Below are 27,739 nucleotides of genomic sequence, written 5' to 3' on the forward strand. Positions count from 1 at the left end.
AAAACAAATACAAATCAGTGACCAATATAGCCACCTTTCTTTGCAAGGACACTCAAAAGCCTGCCATCCATGGATTCTGTCAGTGCTTTGATCTGTTCGCCATCAACATTGCGTGCAGCAGCAACCACAGCATCCCAGACACTGTTCAGAGAGGTGTACTGTTTTCCCTCATTGTAAATCTCACATTTGATGAGGGACCACAGGTTCTCTATGGGGTTCAGATCAGGTGAACAAGGAGGCCATGTCATTAGTTTTTCTTCTTTTGGACCCTTTCCTGCCAGCCACGCTGTGGAGTACTTGGATGCGTGTGATGGAGCGTTGTCCTGCATGAAAATCCTGTTTTTCTTGAAGGATGTGGACTTCTTCCTGGACCACTGTTTGAAGAAGGTGTCTTCCAGAAACTGGCAGTAGGACTGGGAGTTGGGCTTGAGTCCATCCTCAACCCGAAAAGGCCCCACAAGCTCATCTTTGATGATACCAGCCCATACCAGTACCCCACCTCCACCTTGCTGGCGTCTGAGGCGGACTGGAGCTCTCTGCCCTTTACCAATCCAGCCACGGGCCCATCCATCTGGCCCATCAAGACTCACTCTCATTTCATCAGTCCATAAAACCTTAGAAAAATCCGTCTTGAGATTTTTTTTGGCCCAGTCTTGACGTTTCAGCTTGTGTGTCTTGTTCAGTGGTGGTCGTTTTTCAGCCTTTCTTACCTTGGCCATGTCTCTGAGTATTGCACACCTAGTGCTTTTGGGCACTCCAGTGATGTTGCAGCTCTGATATATGGCAAAACTGGTGGCAAGTGGCATCTTGGCAGCTGTACGCTTGACTTTTCTCAGTTCACGGGCAGTTATTTTGCGCCTTGGTTTTTATACACGCTTCTTGCGACCCTGTTGACTATTTTGAATGTAACGCTTGATTGTTCGATGATCACGCTTCAGAAGCTTGGCAATTTTAAGAGTGCTGCATCCCTCTGCAAGATATCTCACTATTTTTGACTTTTCAGAGCCTGTCAAATCCCTCTTCTGACCCATTTTGCCAAAGGAAAGGAAGTTGCCTAATAATTATGCACACCTGATATAGGGTGTTGATGTCATTAAACCACACCCCTTCTCATTACAGAGATGCACATCACCTGATATGCTTAATTGGTAGTAGGCTTTCGAGCCTATACAGCTTGGAGTAAGACAACATGCATAAAGAGGATGATATGGTCAAAATACTCATTTGCCTAATAATTCTGCACTCCCTGTAGTAGTTACTATTTTTATAGTTTTAAAGTTCGATAGTTTGCAGGTTCTTGAGTATCGCAGGGGGTCCTGGTCTCCATTAACAGCGATAAACGAGGGAGTATCTCAAAACAAAAACGACTGTACATAAAACAGCCGACCAACCCCCGTATTGTTTCGACCAAACAAAAAATAAGAGTATAAACTATCAAATAGAATGTAGAACATTTCAATCACACCCACCTCTTGTTCAAAAATCTTTGCCGATGTCGCCGAATATCAATGGTCGATTTTTCTGGAGGAAACCCTTCATAACACTTTTATCTAACAGGAGGGACTTGCTTAAAGTGTAGCCTCAATATGAGGCAGTATTTATGTAACCACATCACAAAAACACATTTCACAATCACAACAAACATGGTCAATATATAACAGGGGTCTTCAACGTGGTGCCCGCAGAAACAAATATATCATGGGTCATCGTGATATTCTAGATAATTGATTTCTAACTAGCATATTGTTTCGTTGTTGACTGAGGTGTTCCACAGGTTCGAGAGCGTTCTCCATGCGGGCACCGGTGATGTGGAATGCTCATCCCCCTGAGATCCGATCTGCAACCTCAGTGGAAATGTCTAAATCTAAGCTTAAAACGCACTTCTACTCTATAGCACATGAATAACCTTTACTTTTTGTGGACAATATATTATTTGTAATTGCAACATCCTTTGCTGTCTGGTAATCCTGAAAGGGGGATACCACATGCGCGGTCCCTTCTCAAGGTTTCTTCATTTTCCTCATGTTGAGGTTTCTGAGTTTTCCTTGCCCTCATGTTGGTTCCAGATCAGGGGATGGTGTAATAATAGTCTGAAATAGTAGTCCGTACAATAACCTGTGCAGCCCTTTGAGACTCTTTGTGATTAAGGGCTAGACAAATAAAAATGACTTGACTTGACTTGAGGCTATTTTAACTTCTAACAAATACAACATTGTAACAACATAGCAATAACATGTTATTTTAGAAATGCATATCATACCGGTAGCCCTTTGAGCTAATCAGTAGCTTCAGAAAGAATGGAGAGCCCTGCTTTACACCATACATAAACATTTAGTGGTCAAATAATACACACTGGCCCTTTAAAGATGTTTCAGTACAGGATTCGTTATAATATTTTAAGACAAACAGAAACTGGTCCTACAAAAAAAAAAACACATCACACTTTGCAGATATAAAAGACATAAACAGAACCAAATCTTTGCTTGCCCTCTGTGTGGAAAGTACTTTTGATAACCTTTGCAACCTCACTAAAACAATATCCTCGTTGGAAGTTTTTTTTTCTCAGTCTATGTTCCTCTCCTTGCAGAGGTTGTGGCCATTTTGTAAGTGGAAGACTTACCGCGAAGATAAACACACAAACAGGCCAGGATCAGGCCTGCCACCAGACTGCACAGCAAACTGACGATGAGCGCGATGAGGTTCGCTGCAGCAGAGAAAAACATCAGAACAAGACTTGATTACAACACATTTAAAAAAAGGAAAATCTGTAGAATAGAATAGACCCCATAATATGAAGTTTCCACAATACGGTGAAGAAAAGGATGTCTTTTAGACCTTTTTTACAGTACCCCACCCCCCCCCCCACATTATGACATCAAAACAAAATTATTTCGCATGCACTAAATCAGGGGAGTCGAAATCATTTTAACTGGGGGGGCCACACGATAGAACAAACATTCTGTCGGGGGCCGGACTAGTAGATTAAAGAGAAAGAAAAGAAAGATAGAGAAATAAAAGATAGAGGGAGGGGAAAGGAGAAAGAGCGGTACCATGAAAGAAAAAAAAAAAGAGAGAGAGAGAGAGAGAGAGAGAGAGAGAGAGAGAGAGAGAGAGAGAGAGAGAGAGAGAGAGAGAGAGAGAGAGAAATTAATACAAGTACAGTGTGATTGCGAGAGGCACCTGGCTTTGGCAACATCAAGTTGACATATTTCAACCTGCAGCTGTTTTTTCTCTTGCGCTTCTCTGAGTGTTGTCTCACGGGCCGGATTCAATCCCTGAGCGGACCTGATCTGGCCCGCGGGCTGCCTGTTTGACACCTGTGCCCTAAATCCTGGTGTTAGTGCATATGAGTCATGTCTCTTAGATACATGTATGAACATGCCCATTTGATCATTTGTATAGTTTTTGAGAGTAAGAATGAGAAAAGAACAATGTCATAAGGTGTAAATATGTTTTCAGAAGCATTGTCTCTGTGTGCCAAAGCTTAGAAATACGTTTTTTTTTGTTTAAAAAAAAGTAAAAGTAAAGCGTTTGGTGCTGCTTATGCGTGACAATCAAGTTTTTGGGGATGATTTAAGTAAGATAAATCAACATTAGATGGCTGGAGTGGCTTTAATCAGATATTTGTCCACACATCAAGGAGGCCCCCACTTGCTAGTATTGCTGTCATGTCCAGCATGGTCGCCGTGGCGACCGGCTGGCCCCGCCCCCCTGGGCACCGGCTGCAGCAGATCGTCTAATTTGCGTGTGGGCTTCTTAAGGGTGGGTTGTGTGTATTGTGGGTTGCTGGTTCATTGCATTTTCTGTTCTGTTCTGCTCTGTCCTGTTTTGTTTGATTCGGAGGAAACCTGTGCATGTTTTGAGTTAAAACCTGTTTTGTGAGTATCCCTAGTCTTAGTTCCTGTTTGCCTGTAAGCGTGTTTTTGTTTTGTTATGTCCCTGAGTGTTGGACGACTTTTATTTCCTTAATAAAAGTATCGGATCGTTAACGCGAATGAGTTCTCCCTTCCTGCCTCCTGCCTCCGTTCTGGTCCGGTCTCGTGACAATTGCTTCCTTTTTCAGGCGAATGAGTGTGTGTAGGCAGCCCCATATGGCAAGTAGGCATAGTAAAACAGTGTTATGAGAGTTGTGAAATACAGACAAATAGTAATAGGCAGTTAACTCCTCAACAGAGCCAATTCTTTTCAAAATATAATATGAACTAGTGTGATCGCGTCACTAGAAACATCGGACGCTGTGAAGTTCTTGCACAGTTCATGCATCAGTTTAGTATTCATGAAAAAAAAAAATTTGCAAGCAAAGTTCCCTTCTGTTTATCGAAAACATTGTTTAGATATGGGAGGTATCAAAAATGCAAAAAAAACAAAAAGCACTGAAGTGAAAGTTCTGCTTGAAATGCAACCTTTCACTAAATCAGTTTTTCTCAGATATTTTAGGGGAAACAAGTTTTTTCAAGAAAGTAAGCAATGTTCAACTGTTGTTTAGTAAATAGTAAAATCTAGAAACATAATGTTTTTCTAATGAGGGTTTAAGCTTTCTTCTGAAATGTTTATGCCAATATAGCTACAGACTACATTTTCTGTAGGCCATAAGTCAAAATGGCAAAAATTGGCTGGCACAGGCTCTTCCCATTTATGAGAAATATCTGGCATTGAATGAATTAAGCAAATTCCAACACAAAGGGCCCAAAGAGCTCACCGGATGTGTTATAGAGGGAAACAAAGATGGGTTCTTCCAGTCCCTGATGGTGTACGACGCATCGGACAGGCCAATCACGTAGCTTCTCTGATGGGACGAGTAGCATACTCGTCACTGTTGTGAGGCCGTCAGAATGAAAAGAAACTATAGAGCCGTTGAGACTTTGGTTTTTGACGCCGGTGTCCCACTTGATCTCTGCCGGGGGCCGCGATCTAGATGTGCAGTTGGCCTTGGAAACACCCAGAGACGAGGTCGCGTACGTAACTTTTACCTCGGGTAAAACTGGAGAGGAAAGTTGGTGACGTTAACATCGGTAGCTGGATTGTGTTCTGAGAAAGCACACGTCAAATTCTTGAGCAGGTTAGGGAGGACTTTGTGTGCTAGGTACGCGTGACACGACTGTGATAGCTAATAGCAAGGCTGCAGGTCCAGCCTACTGCTACGGCTAAGCTAACAACTCTCTTAAGCTACCCCTGCCGAGCCTGTATCTCACCAACATCAGATTTATTATCCATTAATCCGATGACCTGCAGCTACAACTTGTGGGAAACTTTACATTTGGGACAGCTGTATTTTAACCGATGTGGAGAACTTGCTAAACTCTGGTTCCATTTCACCGTGATAAGCGCAGGATCACAGTATAAGACTAGGCACTATTTTAGATAGGACAGACTTCTTTCGCGTCATGCTGAAAAAGGCTCTACAGCTGTGTATCCATCTAATACTTCGAGAATATGCAGGCCGCTGGTTCTTATTTCTAGTATAGCGAGCATTTAACATAAAAGAACCAGGCTAATGTTCAGGCCAAACCTTACAATTAATTGGTGGTGTGACCCTGTGGTCTTATGCTTGTTACGTTTTTTTCTTCTGGACACCATCCTGGGAGAATTTCAACAATTAAACTGGGCCCAAAAACAAGGTGAACAGAATGCTTTCATTTATAGAGAATTATATATATATATATATATATATATATATATATATATATATATATATATATATATATATCGTTGAATTAGTTAGGCAGGGCTCGAAATTGGGAACAATTCACTTGCAAATGCAGCCAAATGCAGCAAAAGGCGAGTTTCATCAAGAAACACAGTATTTGAAAGTCAGTTTACGTGGTTGGTCGCTCATGGCGATGCATGAGATAAAGTAAATGGAAAGAGAAAGGGGGACAGAGAGACATAGGAAAGGGCAGAGAAAGAAAGAGAGAGAGATACAGAGAGAAAGAGAGACAGACATGGATTAGAAACAGGGAGAGAGAATGGAAGAGAAAGAGTTAGAGACTGGGAGAAATACATTGCACGCTATTCATTTACTAAAATGTTTTTTCTACCATATGGCCCCCTAGCTATAATGAGTTTGACGATCCTGTACTATATTGTTATTTTAATGTTTTACTTGGACTACCAGGGTGTTTGGAAGGCATTAGCTAATTATCATAGATTTCTATCCTCCGCTTTATGGCATTTTCACTTCACAATTCCCACCTCAGAAGGGATTCATGTTGAATCCCGAGAGTCTACTGTAATGGACTACTGTATTTCCTAGTTAAGATTTAAAAGACGTGATTGCGTACTTTTAGCCCAACTCACCCATAACTGAAAGGCAAATGGTGCCCCTCCTGGTGCCCTCTGGGAAAGTGTGAAACTCGCAAGTGTAGCAAGCGTCGTCTTCCACTGTGACCGTCCGAAAAAGCAGACAGGTGTGGCCGAGGCTTTCGCTGAGGCTCAGGCGACTCTTCAGCGCCTCATCTACGTTGTAACGACTTTGAGAGTAAGACGCCACGGTGATGTCGTGTCCCTGCGGGGTCTCCTTCTTCCATAGCACTTGAAGCACCCTTGCGGGTATGCTGTACCAGCATGACAGGTTGGTGGGCTTGCCGCTCAGCGCCAACTTGTTGCCGTCTTGATGTACCCTGGCTAGCACATGGAGAATGTGGGAGTGGTCTTGTATGCATAAAATGTGCAGTAAAAGGTTTACATGACAGGGATGTGGCCTCAGGACACACTTGAACAAGGAGGAGGCCACGGAATGGTAGCAGGAAGGGTATGGGGGATTTAACTCTTGTTATCTGAAAAAATCGTTCTGTCTTGACAGATTCTCAAGTCGCCAAAAAAGTACAAACGCTCTTTGTGGAGCGGACAAAGAGGGTATTAAAGGCCAACTTGTTCGACATGGCTGAAGAATGGCCTGAGAGTGAAAACATATGTGAATAATATAAAGAAACTCTGGTCAAACTACAAGATAATGTGTTTTTTTTTACATCTTCCTATCCTGACTGTGATTGAAGCGAGTGGCGCTCTGTTTTAATCAGTTTTACTTAGAGGTAAGATCTAAAGCTCAAACCCTAACCTGGCCCGGGCCTAAAATGTCAATCTTTGGATCAGGCTTCGGGCAAGGTTCCTCTCTCGCTGCAGTGTTTAATTTTGTTGTGGAAATGCATTTATCATATTCATAAAATGTAATTATGATTTGAAGCCGCTATTACGTTGAAGACCAAAAATTCACATTCAACTGTTGTCTTTCTTTAGAGCAAACAATAACTTCAAAATCCGATATTATCGTACAACATTGAGAAGCCATTGTGCCATGATTTGCATTATGACTTTAAAACTATGTCCTTAGATTTAATAAAGTATTTTAGAAATATATGATATAGAGGATTCATATCAAAGGTTTCGTCGAGTATTAAATGTGTTAGGAGTCTCTAGCAGCAATATTGCATTTCTATCTATCTATCTATCTATCTATCTATCTATCTATCTATCTATCTATCTATCTATCTATCTATCTATCTATCTATCTATCTATCTATCTATCTATCTATCTATCTATCTATCTATCTATCTATCTATCTATCTATCTATCTATCTATCTATCTATCTATCTATCTATCTATCTATCTATCTATCTATCTATCTATCTATCTATCTATCTATCTATCTATCTATCTATCTATCTACCTTGGTCATATCCCTTAAGAGTGGTGACCGACAGCAAGACAAACACATACAATAACAAAAAAAAAAAAGAAATAATAGCAAAGAACACACACAAACATTTTTGGACCATGGCCAACCCAAATGACCAAACACCCAAACAAGTTAGGCCCCTCGGCACCCAAGTTGGTCATGCTTTTGTCCCTCCAGATGAAACGGGACACAAGAAAGCAGCCATGTCACTCGGGTCAGGGTGACACACCACACTCTTTTGTTCAACAGTAGGGCCCGACAGCTTTCACTGGTTTACCCCTGCCGCATCATACAGGTGCCCTACCCATCCCTTAGAACGTGTCCAAACATCCCCCTTTCCTTTTACGACACCTCTCCACTCATTCCTATCACCAACAAGAGCTCTAGCTTCCACTAGACTTAGACCTCTTTCCTGCAGTGCACTCATAACACCATTCATCTACGTCAATCACGGCCTTCCTCTTGGTCTCCTTCCATTTACTTCTCTTCTGTAGATCCTCTTCAACATTCGCTCCTCATCCATCCTCTCCATGTGTCCAGACCAACCGAGTACTCTCTTATCCATACGCTTGCGCAGTTCCACTACTACTCCAGTTCTGTCTCTCAAAATTTCATTTCTCAATCCATCCAATCTTGTCACCCCTAACATACTCCTCAAACACTTCATCACAAAAACATTTAATTTCCTTCTCAAATCTGCGTTGAGGCTCCAATTTTCTGCATCATACAACACAGTCGGCACAATCACACTCTCATACAGTCCCCTCTTAACATCCATACTCATACTCTTGATGCTCATCACTCTCCTCAGAGCACCGAAAACCTTGCTTCCTCGATTCACTCTGTGCAATACCTCAGAGTCCATTCCACCAACTGCAGCCACATCACAACACAAGTACCTAAAGCCTTCAACTTCTTCCAGCACCTGTCCATGCAACCTTATTTCTAACGACATGCCCACTCCATCAAGTGAACACTTCACCTTACTCTTCTCAACATTCACACATAACTTACGCCTAATTCCATTTCTGAAACGCCTTTTTTGTGGGGTAAGGTTTTGTTTTCTTGTTTTCATTTGAATACAAATGGGATATGCATAAGCAGTAAAATCTTCTGCTTCGGCCTACTCTCTTTGAGTCTATGTTTATGTATTATATAATTGTATTGTACAGCTGTTTTTGTGCAAATATCTATAATTATTGGTTCACATTGTTGTTTTTGTGCGGTGCCTGGATAAAAAGCCACAAAAAATAAAAATAAAATAACAAATGCAAAAATGATAAATAAACAAACAAAACATACCATAATATACTGTAATTCCTCATTTATCGCTGTTAAGGGGCCGGTCACACAGCCGTTTGCGGCTGAATCATGGCTAAAATTTTGCGGGTTTTTTTTGCCCGTGGTTGCCCGCGATGGAAAATGCGCAAAATTGGCCAAACCGCTGTTCATTGGTGGTATGCCCGCAAAACAGACGCCGGCGACTGTTCCGCTTCCTCATCGCGTCATTTCCGCGTCATTTTCTCCTGTGGACCACGGGTATAAAAGCTCCCGACCGGTGTTGTGCCCAAATCCGACTCCTACGCAACACCGCCACCCCCCCAACCCCTCGCGTGAACGCGCATTCTGCTGCGATCGCTTTTGTTGGAAGCGTGCATTGAAGTTGGTGACTTTTTCATCCGCGTTAACAAACGCATTTTGTAGAATACGATCACACTTTATTGTTTAAATAAACGCGTTATATAGACTACGATCTCCCAATTGTTATAATTAGCTCGCTTTATTGTTTTAATAAGCGTTTTATATAGAATACGATCGCTTTTGTTGGAAGCGCAGCAGAATGCGCGTTCACGCGAGGGGGGGAGGATTTTATATACTGTGTGCATTACCGTTTGATTACGTTCACAACAAAAACAAAGACGGAATGGTTTAAGTTGTATTACATTCCCAACAAATGCAAGACAAAGTGGTTTTGGTTATATGTTCGCCATTACATTCCCTAAAAGTGAGATAAAACGAGGTAAAAGTGGTTGTAGTAGCGAGGGCATGCAGATCTCGGCAGGGATGCATTTCTCGGATAACACCGGGCTGTAGAAATCATAACCGCTCAAGACACAGTCCCGTGAAGATCAAGATTTCAAGCTATGGCATCATTTTTATTTTATTATCTTGAAAAGAAATGTCAAGAAATAAAAATGGATTAAGACGAGGTCACTACGCTGACGAGGATCAATGTTCGCCCCCTTGACGTCTCGAGCAATGCTGTATCTCGTCTGTATGGCGATCTCAAAGCGTCCAATAGCGTCCGCCTCACAGGCAGAAATTTCTGGCCGTGATTCAGCCTCAAATGTCTGTGTGACCGGCCCCTAAGGGGGAATAGAACCGCCCGTGGTATGCAAATTTACGCCGAGTAGCCTCCACATCCCAAAACAATAGTCACAAAGGAAAATGGAAAAAATGGCCCCTGCTCTCAGCAATAGTTAATCAGGTTAATGGATCTTAACCAAAACCTTTTATTTCATTTTAGGCGAGCCAGAGTTGCTGGCCACCTGGCAATAGTGTCTTCTGCCAGTCCCCACTTGCAGCAAGACGGGATAATAGATCGTGGCTGAACGAGTGCAGTTCAATTTTTGATGGACAGAACAGAAAAAAATCCTCCAGACCCAACAAAAAATGTACTCTGCCTGCCCTTGCATAAATCTACATGCAATTGCCGATAAAGAATCAGGGAATAATTTTCAAACCGAGATGCACTAAGGACCCAAAGTATAAGCGTGAAGTAGCCCTCAATTACATAACTGTATTACAGTATACATTTAATTAATATTAATGAAGAAGAAAAATCGTCCTTGAAATAAGGAAAATTACATGTAGCAGACAGTAGATCAATTTGCCCGTTTTGAAAAATTTTCCCTACCCACAATAAAATAATGCATCTAAAGCTAGACAGGATGATTTTGCTTGTTTAAGTATGAATGTTCTTATTTTAATAAAAAAAGAAAGAAAAAAATTGGACCAATTTTAGATATTCTATTTATTTATTATTTTTTCACAATTTTTTAAACATATTTGGTTTAGTTGTTTTTATTTTCACCTTTACTAACATCTCATCTCATCTCATCAGCTGCACCGCTTATCCTCATTAGGGTCGCGGGGGTGCTGTAGCCCATCCCAGCAATCATCGGGCAGTGGGCAGGGGACACCCTAAACTGGTTGCCAGCCAATCACAGGGCACACGGGGACAGACAACTCGCTCGCTCATTAACACCTAGGAACAATGTGGACCGGCCAATCCACCTGAAATGCATGTCTTTGGAATGTGGGAGGAAACTGGAGTGCCGGGAGGAAACCCACGCAAGCACGGGGAGAGCATACAAACTCCGCACAGGAAGTCCGGTAGCTGGTTTCGAACCCACACAGGAGGTTCCAAGACCTTAGAACTGTGCCGCACACGTGCTAACCACTGCGCTGCCGTGCTCCCCCTATATATATATATATATGTAACGGGTGTAATAATAACTTTTATTTTATTGAAATTCCTGCTAAAATATGTGTATAGTTTTTGGTAAATGTCCTGCAATGCTGAGTCCAACAGTGCCATCTGCTGGTATGGGGTGGGGTTTGGTTTTGGCTTCTAACATGTGACCAGGAGGCGGGGTTTTGTCAGTTTAACCAGAGTACTACAAAGGTAAGACATATCTTTTGGTGCTCCACAAAATAAGTTAATTTTAAACATTATAACCCCAGCTGACAAATCTCTCACCATGCATAGTAATGTGATTGATATTGTCAAGCTGTTTTGATTTATTTTCGTTTTGTTTCTGTTTTACTAAATATTAATTCCCCTTGTAGAGATCAAAGAGATCAAACCCAGCAGAAAAAGCTAATGTTGTGACTCATCCATTTGCAGGTAAATTGTACCCATTTTTATACTCATTATTGTTTTTATTCCTATTTTTTCATATACATTAAAAAAAGGATGATGTTGGTTAAAATTCAGAGTAAAGAAAAACATGTTGAATTCATTGTAAACGTTAAAAATCCACTATACGATCTCTTGTTAAAAGTATCTTGTTAAAATGCAAAGATTTATAAATGTATTGTGATATTCTAAAATGTATTTTCTGTAATGTGAAAAGACAGCTCTTTGATATGCTTTGTTGTCAGTTTAACCAGAGTACTACAAAGAGATCAAAGAGATCAAACCCAGCAGAAAAAGCTAATGTTGTGACTCATCCATTTGCAGAAACTGTAATAATAAAAACCTCATCATCCAGTCCAGCGTGAATGTGGATCTTTGGTGGGACACGTACAACGCGGTTACATTGGTGCCGTGACCCGTGACTTCTATCAAGCTCTCCGAACCGAGGACTGTCCTACCTGCCACATCATTTCATAAAGCCATCAGCTCACAGTATTTAAAACTGCTATACAGTGACGTGTTACGCAGGCGATTTTGACTTATTTACATCTTTGAAACATGTTTACTCAGAGCACAAGTGACGTTTCTGAGGGTGTAGCTGATCAGATGACAAATATTATTCAGGAGATAGGACATAAATTGGCTGATAGCATATTCACAAATATACAGTCACGTAATATAGTAGCACCTAACGCTGCTGCCACACAAGATGAAGCAAACAGATTGAGTCAGGTGGTAACGCAGAGAAAGGTTAAGGAACCGCCGTCATTTATTGGGGATGGCTCAGACTCAATAACAATACATGAGTGGGAAGATCTAATGAGGACATTTATAAAAAGGAGTGATGTGAGACTTGAAGAGCAAGCAGAGGAAATCCTTATACATTTGAGAGGAAAAGCTAAAGATGTAGTTAGGTTTAGCATTAGAAACAGTAATATAGACGTCTATACCCGCCCTGACATGATTTATAGTCTTCTCAGGAAATACTTTAGCTGTACCAAGTACTCTGCTGTCCCTTTAGCTGACTTTTATTCAACTTTGCCCAAAGACCAGGAAGACCCCTATGACTACTGGCTGAGACTAAACAGAGCAGCTGACCTTTCCTCTGAGTGCTTGAGTGAGCAGGGCAAAACATTTGACAACCCTGAAATAGAGGTTACTCGCATGTTTATTCGGAACTGCCCATGCAAGGAACTGGCACTCACTTACAGATCAAAAACCATCGAAAAGTGGTCAGCATGTGAGGTACTAGAGGTGCTGAATGAATACCACGCTGAGAAGAGCTACAAAGCAGATTCCCTACAACAACCTGCGAATAGAGCGGAAATTGCCGTACACAAAGCTGAGGTGAACCATGGTCCAACCCTCGTGCACGAGCCACCTCAGACTTCGAGCCCACAGTATGTCTCTCTAACGGACGTTATTAGTATGTTGGAGAAAGTTCTGATACGTGTTACTTCGAACCAGTTTCAAGAGAGAGGGGGAGCTCCAACCAGGCGACCTGGAGCCAGAATAAATGGTTTCACTGCCAAGCCATGTATCATTTGCAAAGAAGTCGAACACAGTGCTCTCTCTCATTGCCGAGACAAAAACCTTTGCTTTCACTGCCATGCCCCAGGGCATTCTCGACGTGATTGTCCAGTGACGAAAGTTGTCCCGCTGCCTCAGGGAAACTAACTGATCTGCGCTTAGGGGAGAACAGTGCAGATCAACTGAGTAAACCTCCCACCACTAATGTGAAGCCTGACATGCAAGACAATAAATCAATTTATGAGTTGTATAGCAACAAGATACCTCCATCGAAGAAGCTGATCTTTCAGGGGTTTCAGAGAATAGCGGAGACTGACGAACTGTTTTACACACCTGTACTTGTGCAAGAAGGCCCCACTTTCAGAGCGCTGTTGGACAGCGGGTCGATGGCTTGTACAGTAAGTGAGGACACGGCTAAGTCCCTCCTGCAGCAATTCCCTGATATGATGAGTTACACGGCCGATGATTATGTCATTGTAGGCTGCGGTGGACACCAAGTTTCTCCCAGAGATATGTACGACATTCACGTCACAGTTTACGGGTGCCAAATGATAATACCAGTAATGGTTGTGCCAGGCCAGACCGAACAGATGATCCTTGGCAGCAATGCCATCAAATATATTTTGACTCAATTGAAAAGTACTGATGGCTACTGGAGATTAGTTTCCACTCCTGACAACGGTCTGTCCGATAACCACAGTCAATTCCTGTCAATGCTTTCTAACACAGAGAGATGGAGAGGTGACTGCATTCCAGACAAAGTAGGGACAGTAAAAATCAAGAGTTGCGTGACGCTGAATCCACGGACCGAGTACGTTATTTGGGGCAAGTTATCTGAGTTGGCCGGGACGTCTGTGGGCAGCACAGTGGTCGTTGAGCCAACCCAATCAAAGGCTGCGCCCAGACAAGTCCTTGTCGGACGAGTTGTTACTCCACTCTGGGGAGATGGATGGGTGCCTGTTAAAGTCTTTAATCCCACGGACAGAGTTGTGGTGCTGAGAAGAAACAGGAAAATTGCAGATGTGTCTCCTTGTATCGCAGCGGAAGACCTGCCCAATGCAGAGGAGGTCAAGTGCAACGTGCAGAGTGTACAGAGCAAAGAGGTCCGACCCAGGTCAGAAGAGGACATGATGCGTGCATTGGAAGCTCTGGGACTGCAAGACATTGACCTGAAGTCATGTGAGGTTTCGCTGCAGTGTAAAGACAAGCTCCTTCATATCATCGAACAATTCGAGTCAATCTTTTCTCGCCATAAGATGGACTGTGGAGAGGCCAAAGAGTTTGTACATCGTATCCACCTTGTTGATGATAAGCCGTTCCGTCTACCCTACAGACGTATACCACCAAGTCAGTATGAAAAACTGAGGACGACTCTGAACGAGATGGAAGAGAAAGGAATTATTCAGAAGTCGACTAGCGACTATGCATCTGCGCTTGTTCTCATATGGAAGCGGAATGGAGAACTAAGGGTATGTACTGATTTCAGAAGGCTTAATGCAAGAACCATAAAGGATGCCTACCCACTACCGCATCAAGCTGATGCTTTGGCCGCACTTGGGGGAAATGCCTTTTTCTCCACAATGGATCTGACGTCAGGCTACTACAATGTCCCCTTGCACCCTGACGACAAAAAGTACACGGCATTCTCCTCACCATTCGGCCTTCACGAGTACAACCGGCTCCCTCAGGGACTTTGCAACAGCCCAGCAACATTTATGAGGATGATGATGTCAATATTTGGTGATCAGAATTTCATGAGCCTATTATGTTACCTCGACGATCTGATGGTGTTTGCCCCCACAGAGGAAGTTGCACTCCAACGCCTGCAGATGGTGTTTACTCGCCTTAAGGAACACAACCTCAAGCTCGCACCCAAAAAGTGTTTTTTCCTCAGACGGACTGTGAAATTTCTTGGGCATGTCATCAGTGAGGATGGAATTCGGACTGACCCCGAGAAAGTGAGAGCGATAAATGACGTACAAGTCACTGATCTAATGGAGTCGGATGGCAAGACGCCATGCCCTAGTAAAATCAGATCTTTTCTAGGCATGGTGATGTATTTCCAAAGCTTCATTGAAGCATGTTCTGCGAAGGCAAAACCTCTGTTCAGGCTCACATCTGAATCTGGTGACAAGCATAAGCGCAAGAGAGCCCGCAAGAAAGGTCAAGTGAAGCTGACGCCTGCAGATTGGTCCGATGCATGCCAGAACGCCTTTGAAACACTGAAGCACGACCTTGTGACAGGTGTCACTCTGGCCCACCCAGATTTTGATGCGCCGTTTATTCTGGCTGTCGACGCATCCTTTGATGGGATTGGAGCAGTCCTGTCACAGCTGCCACCTGGTGGAAAAGTAGCCAGACCAGTCGCCTTTGCAAGTAAGACGCTCTCTCGCTCCCAGCTCAACTACCCTGCACACAGGCTCGAATTTCTTGCCTTGAAATGGGCGGTATGTGATAAATTCAGCCATTGGTTGAAAGGAAGACACTTTACCACGTGGACCGACAATAACCCACTTACATACATTTTGACCAAACCAAGACTTGATGCGTGTGAACAGCGGTGGGTAGCGAAGCTAGCTGCATACAATTTTGACCTGAAGTACATTCCTGGACCAAAGAACATCGTAGCCGACGCTCTGAGCCGTGAGCCATTTGTACGGTCATGTGTGGGTCATCGCCTTGTTACCGAGCCCTATACTTCGCTCTTGGACCAAGTCAACAGGGTGAACAACAGTACTGTGCAAGAGGTGTTCAGAGTATCCAACAATTGTCACGCTGTTGTAGACGAGAGTGCTGGGACATCAGACGAGTCAGTAAAAAGGGCAATTCCATCAGGCTCCAATGGTTCTGTGACATCAGAAGAGGTTGCTGCTGTCTTCAGTGCTCAGTCCACTGGTGGCGTGGGTCAAGTGATGGGAACAGACGCCAACTTCAATCTTCTGCGGAAGGGAGATCAGTCAACGGCACTCCCACAGAGTCAGCTTGTTGGTTTACAAGAACAGGACAACACAATAAGCAGGACCATGTACTTTGTGCATAGACACAAGAGACCTACCAGGCGTGAGAGAGCTGTCGAGTCGCCTAGTGTGATGAAACTACTGAAGCATTGGAGCAGACTCACCATACAGAATGGCATGCTCTACAAAATAAGGAAAGATCCTCACATGGCCAAGAAAATCTTCCAGTTTGTGGTGCCTGATTCATTGAAACAGAAAGTCCTTCAAGGTTTACATGACTCAGCAGGTCACCAAGGCCAGAACCGTACTTTGTCTCTGGTGAGGCAACGATTCTTCTGGAATGGCATGGAACGTGATGTTGTGAATTATGTCAAATCCTGTCAGCGCTGTGTAGTAGGGAAAACACCGGAACCACACAACCGTGCACCACTCAAGAACATAGTCACCTCTGAGCCTATGGAGTTGGTCTGTATAGACTTTTGGACTGCTGAGCAAGAGAACAAGTCTGTAGATGTCCTGGTCGTAACTGATCATTTCTCCAAGATGGCGCACGCCTTCCCTTGCAGAAATCAAACCGCCAAACAAGTTGCTCGCCGTCTGTGGCAGGATTTCTTCCTTGTCTATGGTTTCCCACGGCGTATCCACTCTGATCAGGGAGCTAATTTTGAGAGCAAACTGATCAAAGAGCTTCTAGAGATGGCAGGGGTGCAGAAATCCCATACCACTCCGTACCACCCCATGGGAAATGGCATCGCAGAACGATTCAACCGAACATTGGGAGATATGATCAGAACCCTTCCCCCTCAGCCCAAAGCAAAGTGGCCACAAATGCTGCAGCAGCTCACATTCTGCTATAACTGCACAGAGCATGAGACAACAGGGTTTGCACCGTTTTACCTAGTGTTTGGTAGGATCCCTCGTCTCCCTGTCGATGTCATGTTTCAACATGCTAATACCAATGATGCTGTTGTCAGCTACTCTGACTTTGTACGCCATCTGAAGAAAGATCTACATGAAGCTGCTCAGATTGTACAGAGGAATACTCTCAGAGAACAGACTCGTCATGCCAAGCTGTACAACCGTAGGGCCAAAGGATCACCTCTCGTCGTGGGAGACCGGGTGTTGATCGCCAACAGAGGTGTCCCGGGGAAACGCAAAGTTGCAGACAAGTGGGAGTCAACCCCGTATGAAGTCATATCAGTCAAGCCTGATCTCAATGTCTACAGAGTCAAGGATTGTCTGACGGGCAAAGAGAAGGTAGTTCACAGGAATTTGCTGCTCTCTGTTAGCTTCTTGCCCTGTGAGGATGATCTGGCCAGCGAATCTGAACACTCAGAGTCTGACGCTGCTATGCATGGAAGTGATGTATGCCCTGATTTACCTGACGCGGTTGAAGACAGTGATGTCCGTACAGTAAACTGGGTGATACAGGCAGATGAAGAGCAAGTTCATCCAGAGGTAGAGGATAACTCACTAGACAGCAGATCTGATGCCCAGTCCGACTCTCGCAGTGTTGATACATCCAGCCGAGGAAGTCAGCACATCCCCGAACAAGATGTTGACCATACTTCAAGTGACAATACGGAAAGCCCATCACAGTGCTCTGAAAACATGATCCCTTTGGGTATGGGTCTCCCAGACGAGACCCCATTGAACACTGACCATCTGGACGCAGACTCCCCTGATACTGACTGTTTAGACTTGACTGCCCCAGACCTTCAAGCTCAGGTTATTTGTGCTCAACCTAACCGTTATGGTCTTAGGGTCCGCCAGTCCATCAGGCCTCCTAGTCGTCTTATTTGTCAGATGAATGACCATGTGGTAGGTGACAATCATCTGTCCGCAATATCTGCAAGTTCCTAGTTTAAGTTCAGTAGAGATGCACTTTCAGTTTGAGTAACAAAGCTTGAGTAAGAAACAAGAATTGTGCCTATGTGAGCACTTACAACTACAGGAACAATGTTTGATATTTCAGAGATGTAACAGGCATCTTTGAGTCTGTGCTTAGTTAGGAGTTTGCTCGCCTCCTTTCTTTTCACACTCCTTTTTGGGAGAGTTTTAGAACTGACATGCACTTCAGTTTGTTCCTTGTAATACTGTACCAGTTTTCGTGTCCTCTTTTTCATCAGTATTTGCCTTTTTGGCATGTGATTTTTTTTCTTTTTAGTGTAGCACTCCCATATTTAGCAGAATTTCAGGGGGGTGTATGTAACGGGTGTAATAATAACTTTTATTTTATTGAAATTCCTGCTAAAATATGTGTATAGTTTTTGGTAAATGTCCTGCAATGCTGAGTCCAACAGTGCCATCTGCTGGTATGGGGTGGGGTTTGGTTTTGGCTTCTAACATGTGACCAGGAGGCGGGGTTTTGTCAGTTTAACCAGAGTACTACAAAGGTAAGACATATCTTTTGGTGCTCCACAAAATAAGTTAATTTTAAACATTATAACCCCAGCTGACAAATCTCTCACCATGCATAGTAATGTGATTGATATTGTCAAGCTGTTTTGATTTATTTTCGTTTTGTTTCTGTTTTACTAAATATTAATTCCCCTTGTAGAGATCAAAGAGATCAAACCCAGCAGAAAAAGCTAATGTTGTGACTCATCCATTTGCAGGTAAATTGTACCCATTTTTATACTCATTATTGTTTTTATTCCTATTTTTTCATATACATTAAAAAAAGGATGATGTTGGTTAAAATTCAGAGTAAAGAAAAACATGTTGAATTCATTGTAAACGTTAAAAATCCACTATACGATCTCTTGTTAAAAGTATCTTGTTAAAATGCAAAGATTTATAAATGTATTGTGATATTCTAAAATGTATTTTCTGTAATGTGAAAAGACAGCTCTTTGATATGCTTTGTTGTCAGTTTAACCAGAGTACTACAAAGAGATCAAAGAGATCAAACCCAGCAGAAAAAGCTAATGTTGTGACTCATCCATTTGCAGAAACTGTAATAATAAAAACCTCATCATCCAGTCCAGCGTGAATGTGGATCTTTGGTGGGACACGTACAACGCGGTTACATATATATATATATATATATATATATATATATATATATATATATATATATATATTTTTTTTTTTTTTTTTTTTTCATAGTTTTGTTATGTGTTTTACTGTCGGATATCGTTTTTAATGTACATGTATACATTTATTGCATTTTTTAAAATAGATTCCATATTTAGTGATTCATTTTGGGCACTGTCAGTCCTCTATGCATGTTGCCAATACAGTAACCCCTCGCTTTTACGCGGCTCACCGTTCACAGTTTCACGACTAAACAGATTTGTATTGGTGTTGTGTTCTGCAATCTGATTGGCTAAAGAGTTTCTTAGCTTACTATTATTTGGCTTATCTAGATTTGTATTAGATAAACAAATGCTTGAGCTTGTAAAAAGGGTTTGTTCTTTAGTTTCAGTGTGTAATTGAGTATTTCATTGTATATAGATTTTGCCTATCATGGACTCCGTGATAAACGAAGGATTACTGTATCTAAAAATCTCTGCAAGCTAAAAAGAAACCTCACCCGTGACGCTGACGCACGTGATACCTTCTTGAGAGCCGGTAGGAAAAATGTCAAAGATGCAGCGGTAGCATCCCTCGTCCTCGGGTTGCACGTTTTCCATGAGGACGGAGCTGGAGTCATTTTGCGATGCGGCTAGTTGTAAGTTAGCCTCTCTGTGACTGACATGGACGGTTCGCTTGTGTTGGTAAGCTAGCAGGAGCTTATTATGCTCATCCAGCCATCGCACTTGAAGGATGCTGTCGCCGGTTGCCGTGGTAATATTGCAGCCCAAAAAAAGCGGTTGGCCAGCCTCGATGCTCACATGGGCAGAAGTTAAGACCTCGCCTGAAGGATCACAATGTGACATTAACTTTTGAAGCCAGCGATTGATGTGAAAGTCAAATGCTAATGTCGACTATGCTCCATGCTCGAAAAACATTTCTTATCTTAGCAATATATTTTAGTCTGAAGGAGTTCTGAGCACCGGGCTTGAACTGGAAGTCAGTAAGAGCTTTTTATTACTTAACACCTACCTGCAAGTATTGATCTTGAAAGTTTTGCAAAATCATATTTTTTTTGTAATTATTTTCCTCATTCTGCTATGTTCTTATCCTGTTACAATTCTGACACTTGCACGCAAATTGCCCCCACCTGCGCTCACTCCTCAGGCCCCGGCTGCCACTCGTTTCTTAATTATCCCTCTCCCTATTTAAACACTTCCTTCTCTGTCACTCTTTGTTAGTCCGTCAGCGAACCTCAGCACATGCAGGGCAGAGCACTTTTTGACTCTGGCTCCCATTTTGATCCCGACGTGTTCCACCATCCTGCCTGATTCCGTCCCCAGTTTCCTGTAACGATCCCCTGTCCCTGGCTCCCCGATCATCTGCGGTTACCTGAATTACTTCCGATCCCGGACCACGCTTCGTTCTCCTGTCCCGGCTACCCGACTTGCTTCCGATTCCCAACCATACTTCGTTCTCCTGTCCTGGCTACCGGACACCGGCCGCGAGGGCTTCCTGCTTCTCCAGTCCAGCGAGCACAAGATAGCTGTCTTTTTCCTCTCACCCTGACTTTCCCGATCCTTTAATAAAGCATTGTGTGAAACGTTACCCATTTGGTTTCACTTCTTGCTCCGGTCGGGACATATCCCTTATTCTTTAAATAAATAAATGATCCTGTTACATTTGCAGATACGTGTTTTTTAAGTTTTATTTCTACAATATATTTCGAAAATTATTTTATTTGTTTGATCATATTTTTGCCCTTCAATCTACAGATTTTTAATTTAAAATATTATTTTTCTGTATTATACAGTATATATCTAAAATTAAATAAAACCTGTTATGGTATTATTTATATATATATATATATATATATATATATATATATTCCTTATTTTATCCGACTATTCCCTCAATTTTTAGATGGATGCAGTCTGGAGCTGTAATTTTCCTCTTAAATGTTCAATGTTTTTCAGTTCAGATTTAGTTATCGGGGAGTGTCCCAATATGTTTTGTCTAAAGTAATGAACAAATCTGCAATAAAAGACTAGGAAGTCATAGTCAAAGGATATGTTAAAATTTGACCCCACTTTACCCTTAACGGGTCTCTTTATTTTTTTAGGCGTTCCGTTTCATTCCCGAGGAACTGACCTTGTGTTCCGCTTCTTCTTCCAATCCAGAGAAACAAAATAAAACGCAGTCCAAACATGTCTTCACAGAGTCGGCTCCTCCAAATATGCAGCCAAAAAAATATTGCCACTGATCTGAAGAAACATGGTAAAGATGACCTTAACCGGACTTTTTTTCCTCTATTGGCGACGAGAACACAGCTTTCACTTACGCCCTTCCGCAAAGTTACTTGTGGGATCCTTTTGAGCACCCTTCACTTCACGCACAGTAGCAATTACCAGTAAACAGGGACTGGGAAAAAAGAGTCACATTTGTTAAGCAAAGTCATTCATTTTTATCTGGAACCTTTTAGGTTTTGAGTTTTGGGGGTGCTGAGCACCCAGAGTGTCTGGCTGGCTGAAACTTTCTTTAAATTTCACCTAAATGAGCTAGGCAGATTATTCGGGGTTCCTTCACCTTTTTCATGGCCAAACTCAAGCATTTTTCAAGCACTGTCAAAGCCAATTTTTCCATTATTCCAGTGCCTTCAAAGGAAGGAATCCAGCGCCGATCTAATATTTTTTTTGATGACTTTGATGACTAAAATAAACTCATTAACTTGCTGCTAGCAGATACTTTCTGCTTTTTTGAGCTGTTCCTATCTATGATCTACGATCTTTTTGTGTCAACGGGCTGCAACAAACTGACGTGAATTTTGTCATTCTGCTTTAACAATACACGCACAGCTTGACTACATCACATTGGTTTACAAAGAAAGAACGGGATCTGTAGAGCTTAGGTAATAATTGAGTTCAACAAGAAGACAAAAAAAGAAAGTACTGTATGCATAGAGAGCATAAAAATGAGCCAAATATGGACTCATTTTAATGATATTGATTGCTCTGAAGCAGAGTGCATTTAATCTTTCAATGGACTGTTAAAATTGATGGCTTTTACGTTCACTTATTTTGATTAATCTTTTTGCATGTTTTTAAGAGGATCTGTGTCTAAATTGGTTAAAATAGAATTGAATTGTGTTTTTTTTTGCATTTTATCATTGATTTATTGTCATAATTGCCCTATTTGGAACACCTGTGGCAGCTTGATTGGGGCCAACAGCCCGGACAAGCTGATTGGTGGCCAGACCCTTCTTAAGCCCCCGACTTCAGTTGAAACTTTGTCAGATCGTTGCAAGCTGTTATGTTTCACTCAGTGAGCGTTCCCGTCCGACTTTGTCCCTGTTAAAACCTGTTTCCTGCCTGATTCCCGTTTTTTCGACCCGTTTCTGAACCTGACTACGTCTGTTTTGCCTGCCGCCTGCCTACGACTACAATTACGAACTCGACATCGCCTCTGATCTCCAGCCCTGGTCAAACGACGTGCCATTCCCGCCTGCCTCTTCCAACACGGAAGTGTCACCCCCGCCTTGCTTGATCCCGCTCTCTGCCAGTCTTCAGATCAAGCAATCAAGGAAGCCTTACTCTCACTCTCTTTCAATAAAATCTGAGAAACGCATGTAATTGAGTCCTGTGTCCGTTCTGGTCTGTGGCATTTATAACACTGAAAAGTTAATGTTTTTAATTTTATTATATTGTTTTGCATTTTCAGGGATTAAAAAAAAAATCTTTATATATTGCATGGTCTATAAAGTCAGCCTGCCAACATGGCAATGGCAAGAATTGTAAGCATTTTCGAGCACCCAAAATTCGAGCATTTTTTGGCCTTGAAAAAACAACAGTAAAGAAAACAAAGTTTAAGGATTTCAACTTACAACCTGTGCCATCCCTTAATATTGTTGCATTTAATTCAATACATTTTAACAGAAGACAAATATTTGTTGATAATATTTTGGTGGTGAAATAGTTGTTCAATGTAACCACTATATAACATAATCTCACAGTAATATATCGGAGCCTCCACAGACTCTGCCGCTTATGCCGCAAGTGAGACAAGCCGGGCAAAAAAGAAGCGGGGACGGGGGCGAGAGCAGTGCTTGGAATCAAATAGACTGAACCATTTTGAGGCAGTGGAGTATTTCTGTTGCTGCACTGGACACATTCTCAAGCTTGAGCACCCCCAAAAATGGGCTGATTGATTTAAGTATTTTTTTGTAAATAAGAAACACTATATACTGTAAACACCTGGTACTTTGCACTTCATACTTCGAGACATAGTTTGTTTGAAATGTTTTCTACAATCCATTATACCCCATCTCATATTGCAGTGATCGGGGACCAGCAGTGCGCACTTTTGTGAGTCCCGGCGGCTCTTTTTTTGCCGTTACTGTGTTTCCGCCTAAAATGAACTGCACTCATGCGACAGCGATCTAATATTATCCCCTATCCCGCAATTCAGCGAGCAGGTATCAGCAGAAAGTCGCGAGGTGTGCTGTTCTGACCTGCCAGAAATGAAATGCGAGGTTGTGGCCACAATCCATTATCCTCGGGCAACCATAATAGAGAGCAAAGACCTGGAAAGTAAATTTGTGTTATGCGCGGCGGATTTTTTTCTTTTCTTCCCGAAATGTAACTACACCTATATGGCCATGAACCATTGTCCCCAGTTGACTATCACTGTGAGTGAGGGCTGGCAGAGTACATGTTAAAAATTTGTGTTGCTTCTTTCCCGGGGCCATCACCACCCTAAATGAGCGCACAAAACTGTGAAAACATATCTTGTGACTTTGAGGGGGTTTTTATTTTTTGTTACTGCTAAATGTTATTACAAGAAACTGTGAAAATATATACCTTGTGGATTTTTTTTGGGTGGGGGTGTTACTGCTAAATGTTATTTTACTTATTTTCATTGCTTTATTGTTACAATACACTATTTTTTTTTATTCATAAACATTGCACTATTATTATAACTTGGCAATACTGTATATTGTGAACACTTTTTCTCCCTTTCATCCTGATAGTATTTTTTCTCTTTGAAATCGTTATTACATTTTTACCCTGGAGTGTCATGTCCGGGCTCTTTGCATACAATATGTCACAACGTTGACATTAAAGAAGAAAACAAATCAATTCTATTATCCAGATTTAAACATATTACGGGTGAAGGGTTGCTGGTCCCCAAATGCGATAAACCAGAACTAAAGTAGAAGACCCTCGGGATATGGCGACCCCGCCTTACGATGTTTTCACTTTACGTGGTGAAAAAAGATGCCTGGCCTTCCTATACAGTATACAACACCTACAACCTATTATTTAATGTGGCAAAAACATCTAAAAACCAACCAAAAAAAAGGTTTTGAAATGTCTGTGTATGACAAGTTACGTCTCTAAGATGCCTGGCTGCTATTGGTTGACTTCATACGAAAGATTGTTTTGCTCTTGGCTTGCCTTATGGCATCATGAAAATGCAGCTATTGTTTGGGCTGAAAAATCTCCTATAATGCCTTTTTCTTCATTGAGTTCAGAATTTCGTATAATTTAAATAGACTTGGCAAGTCGTCAACACTATTCTGTATTTTCTGCAATGTACTTATTTGTTATAAGTCCCCAGGTTTTCAGTGACAAAAAAGGGGAAGCAATAAAATTATTACCATGGAAAAAAAGAAAGCAATTATCAAGAAATTCAAAGATGGTACACTGGTCGCTACCCCCACTAAATTGCATTTTAGTGCCCAATCGACAATCAGGATTATTATTAGAAATAATAAGAATAATCTTCTAAGGACATGACAAGCCTCAGAAACGGAAGATTTTAAATCAGCTGTCTCCTTCCGCTGCATCCATTTGCAACTCCACTCGACTAACTCAGTGATATTTCATTTTTCTTTTACATTTCTGTTTATTGTTATTTAATCATATACATGTTTATGAGACATCAGTATATTTTACTATGTATTTGTTTTGTTATTGTCATGTTAAAATGTGGGATACTGGGGCTTCAGAATGCATGAGCTACACATTATCATAGGTTTCTATTCCCCGCTACACGTCAATTTCTTTTTGCGATACTCGCCAGGTATGAATAAATGTCATATCCCGAGGGTCCACTCCACAGGGAATAAATATTTAAGGTGAGGCGCGTAACCGGGGGATTCGTTGTTTGCAGCAATATGCTGGTGTCATGATTTTTGGTGCAAAAAGAAAAAAAATCATTTTATTTCATGTTTTTATAATATTAGAGGATTACAAAACTGATTTGGTTAACACTAAGAAATACATAACGGTCAAGCACAGGAATGGATACTTTTATAATTATAGCCTGCTTTCTCAAACAGTGTCTTTGAGTGATGGTTGAGCAGAAACACAGAAATCAGTAAGGGGCCCCACTGATCTTCTAAACCTTTCACATTTCAGGCAACGGACATAAAGAATTTGTTTTTGTTACGAATCAAAAACAAGTGGGACACAATTGTGAAGTGGCGTTAAACTCATTGTATAAGTTATACTTTTTTTTTTAAACATAAACCTGAAAATAGCAGGCATGGATGCTGACTCAGCACATCAGCCTCAAAGATCAGAGGTCCCGCGTTCAATTCCAGTTACCAGCCTCCCTGTGTGGAGTTTGCATGTTCTCCCACTGCATTGTCACCAGGGACTTTGGCTTACTCCCACATTGCAAAAACTTGCATGGCAGGTTGATTGGAAGGTGTAAATTGTCCTTTAGTATGAGTGAGTGTATGAGTTGTTCCCCTAAAATTCGATCTGCAACCTCAGTGGAACTATTTAAATCTAAGCATAAAACACACTTCTAATCTATCGCATACGAATAATGAATATTTTATGTTGACAATATCTATGTATTATTTGTTATTGCAACATCCATTGCAGTTTACAATAATCTGTGGTCAGTGCAGCCCTTTGAGGCTCCTTGTTATTAAGGTATATACAATTAAACATGATTTGACTTGAGTGTTTTCCACCCTGCCATTTCCTAACAATTTACCAACAAAGTTTAATTTTTAAAGATATATTGCTCACAAACACATACTAGATGCAGTAGCTCAGGAGGTAGAGCGCTCGTCTTGGGATCAAGGCATCCCAGTTCGAATCCCGGCTCGTGCGTGTTACATGTCGAAGTGTCCTTGGGTAAGACACTGAACCCCTAATACCCCCAATAAGCAGGTTAGCGCCTTACATGGCTGCAAGGCCGCTATTGGGAAATGTGGAGCACATTGTAAAGCGCTTTGGGAAGTCATTGACTTGAAAAGCGCTATATAAATGCAGATCATTTCATTTCATATGAAAGTATCTATTTTATTGTATTAATAATATAGATTATAGACCTAATCCCAATACAAAACAATATTTAAACGCATTTTATTTAGAGTTAAATTATTGCAAACACTTAAAGTGAATATTTAAAGTCCCCTTAAACATTTTGCAGAATTTAGAGGAAAATAAAGATAAGAGAAATTTGCGGATCTGAAATGTCGCGACAGAGAATTTCAAACAACACAGAAGACCAAAACACGTAAAAATGCACATTAACTGTAAATTACACTCGTCCTTTAGCATTTACCCTGTAAAGATTTAAAGAAAAAGCTAGTAAAGAGCAAAAGCTAGTCAAAGAATTGTTCTCAAGCACATAAATTGAGGCGATAAAATGATACTCAACTCACCGACGGTGTTGTATTCAAATTTCATTATCAGGATTTTTATTGTGAGAGTGAAGTCGAAAAGCGCGACCACTACCTGGAAGAGTTTCAGCAACAAGTGAATCAGGACAATCCCCAAATTTAGATTCCCGAAAGTGCATTCAAAAAGGAAAGTGCGACCTCTAGAGGCTGTTTTTGCGTACGCAACGAGCCAAGATTCCGCTTGTCAAATCGAGTGGGCCTTCAAAATAAAACATCAGAAAGTAGTTTATCCGATCTGAACAAACTAGTTTTCTTTTTGTGAATAAGGATCTAGTATCAGTATTGTCACACGCCGTGAAGGTCGATGCTGCGATCTGGCTTATTTCTGAAAAGCATGATCATGCTTTACATGAAACATCAACGTGGACCAGATGGGTTTTTTTTTCCACAATCTGGTGCGGAGTGCGTTGCGTCTCCACACACATGTCCCAAATCATCTTAGCCCATCATATATACGACTAGTTGAACCCCATTTTTTGTTGGGTCAGTGTCACTTCATTCAATCACCACGCCGGATTTTTGTTTTTTCTTCCGGTGTTTCTACGTTACTTTGCTCATTGCAGTTTCCATGTCCAGTTTTGGTGGTTGTTTCTAGTATGAGCCTTGTCAGGTTTGGCTTTTGTTTCTGGATTCTTGTTTGGAGATGTTGTTAATTGCGTTGTGCCCAGTTCTTCCTTTGCTACTTTTTTCTACGTGTTGTAAATAAATACCGTCCTTGTTTTGAGTACCCTGTTTCTAGTTTCTTTTCCCCACAAATTAGTCCATCACCTTTCCAAAATATGAACACGTTTCTCCTGCTACTGGTAACAATTGGAAACTAGTACCATAAATTTTATGAGGGGGAGCATCCAAGCAGAACCCTATCAGCCAGAATTTGGCCAAAAAAAGGACCCCCCCCCTCCCTACCCAAAAAAAAAGACACTCAATAGGCCA

General features: G+C 41.7%; 1 protein-coding gene across 3 annotated transcripts; it reads right to left on the reverse strand.

The window, feature by feature from the left end:
• Positions 1 to 1,254: 1,254 nt before the first annotated feature.
• Positions 1,255 to 26,913, reverse strand: LOC148369699 (OX-2 membrane glycoprotein-like). Of its 3 annotated transcripts, XR_015850035.1 has the most exons (8): positions 26,789 to 26,913; positions 21,446 to 21,525; positions 21,256 to 21,368; positions 19,625 to 19,948; positions 6,298 to 6,624; positions 4,888 to 4,981; positions 4,700 to 4,813; positions 2,566 to 2,704 (listed from the first exon to the last, which is right to left on the reverse strand). XR_015850035.1 is itself a non-coding variant. In XM_088331827.1 (7 exons), the coding sequence occupies exons 3-7, from the start codon at positions 21,311 to 21,313 to the stop codon at positions 2,568 to 2,570; spliced, it is 1,128 nt and encodes a 375-aa protein (XP_088187953.1). In that variant the 5' UTR covers positions 21,314 to 21,368; positions 21,446 to 21,525; positions 26,789 to 26,913; the 3' UTR covers positions 1,255 to 2,567. The 3 variants fall into 3 exon arrangements, 2 of the variants coding, with proteins under 2 accessions (XP_088187953.1, XP_088187954.1); XM_088331827.1 differs by having other exon boundaries at positions 1,255 to 2,704; positions 4,700 to 4,981; XM_088331828.1 differs by lacking the exons at positions 4,700 to 4,813; positions 4,888 to 4,981 and having other exon boundaries at positions 1,255 to 2,704.
• Positions 26,914 to 27,739: the final 826 nt, after the last annotated feature.

Source organism: Urocampus carinirostris, chromosome 3, assembly GCF_059441175.1.
Source record: "Urocampus carinirostris isolate Australia breed hairy pipefish chromosome 3, RoL_Ucar_1.0, whole genome shotgun sequence".
Taxonomy (NCBI): Eukaryota; Metazoa; Chordata; class Actinopteri; order Syngnathiformes; family Syngnathidae; genus Urocampus; species Urocampus carinirostris.

Excerpts from the sequence above, each read along its gene's own strand:
- LOC148369699 (XM_088331827.1), bottom strand. The coding sequence starts at position 21,313 with ATGTTTGGACTGCGTTTTATTTTGTTTCTCTGGATTGGAAGAAGAAGC. Across the intron at positions 19,949-21,255 it reads AAGAAGAAGCGGAACACAAG|GCGAGGTCTTAACTTCTGCC; the intron begins GTCAGTTCCTCG and ends GTGATCCTTCAG. Across the intron at positions 6,625-19,624 it reads CACGTGCGTCAGCGTCACGG|CCAGGGTACATCAAGACGGC; the intron begins GTGAGGTTTCTT and ends TCCATGTGCTAG.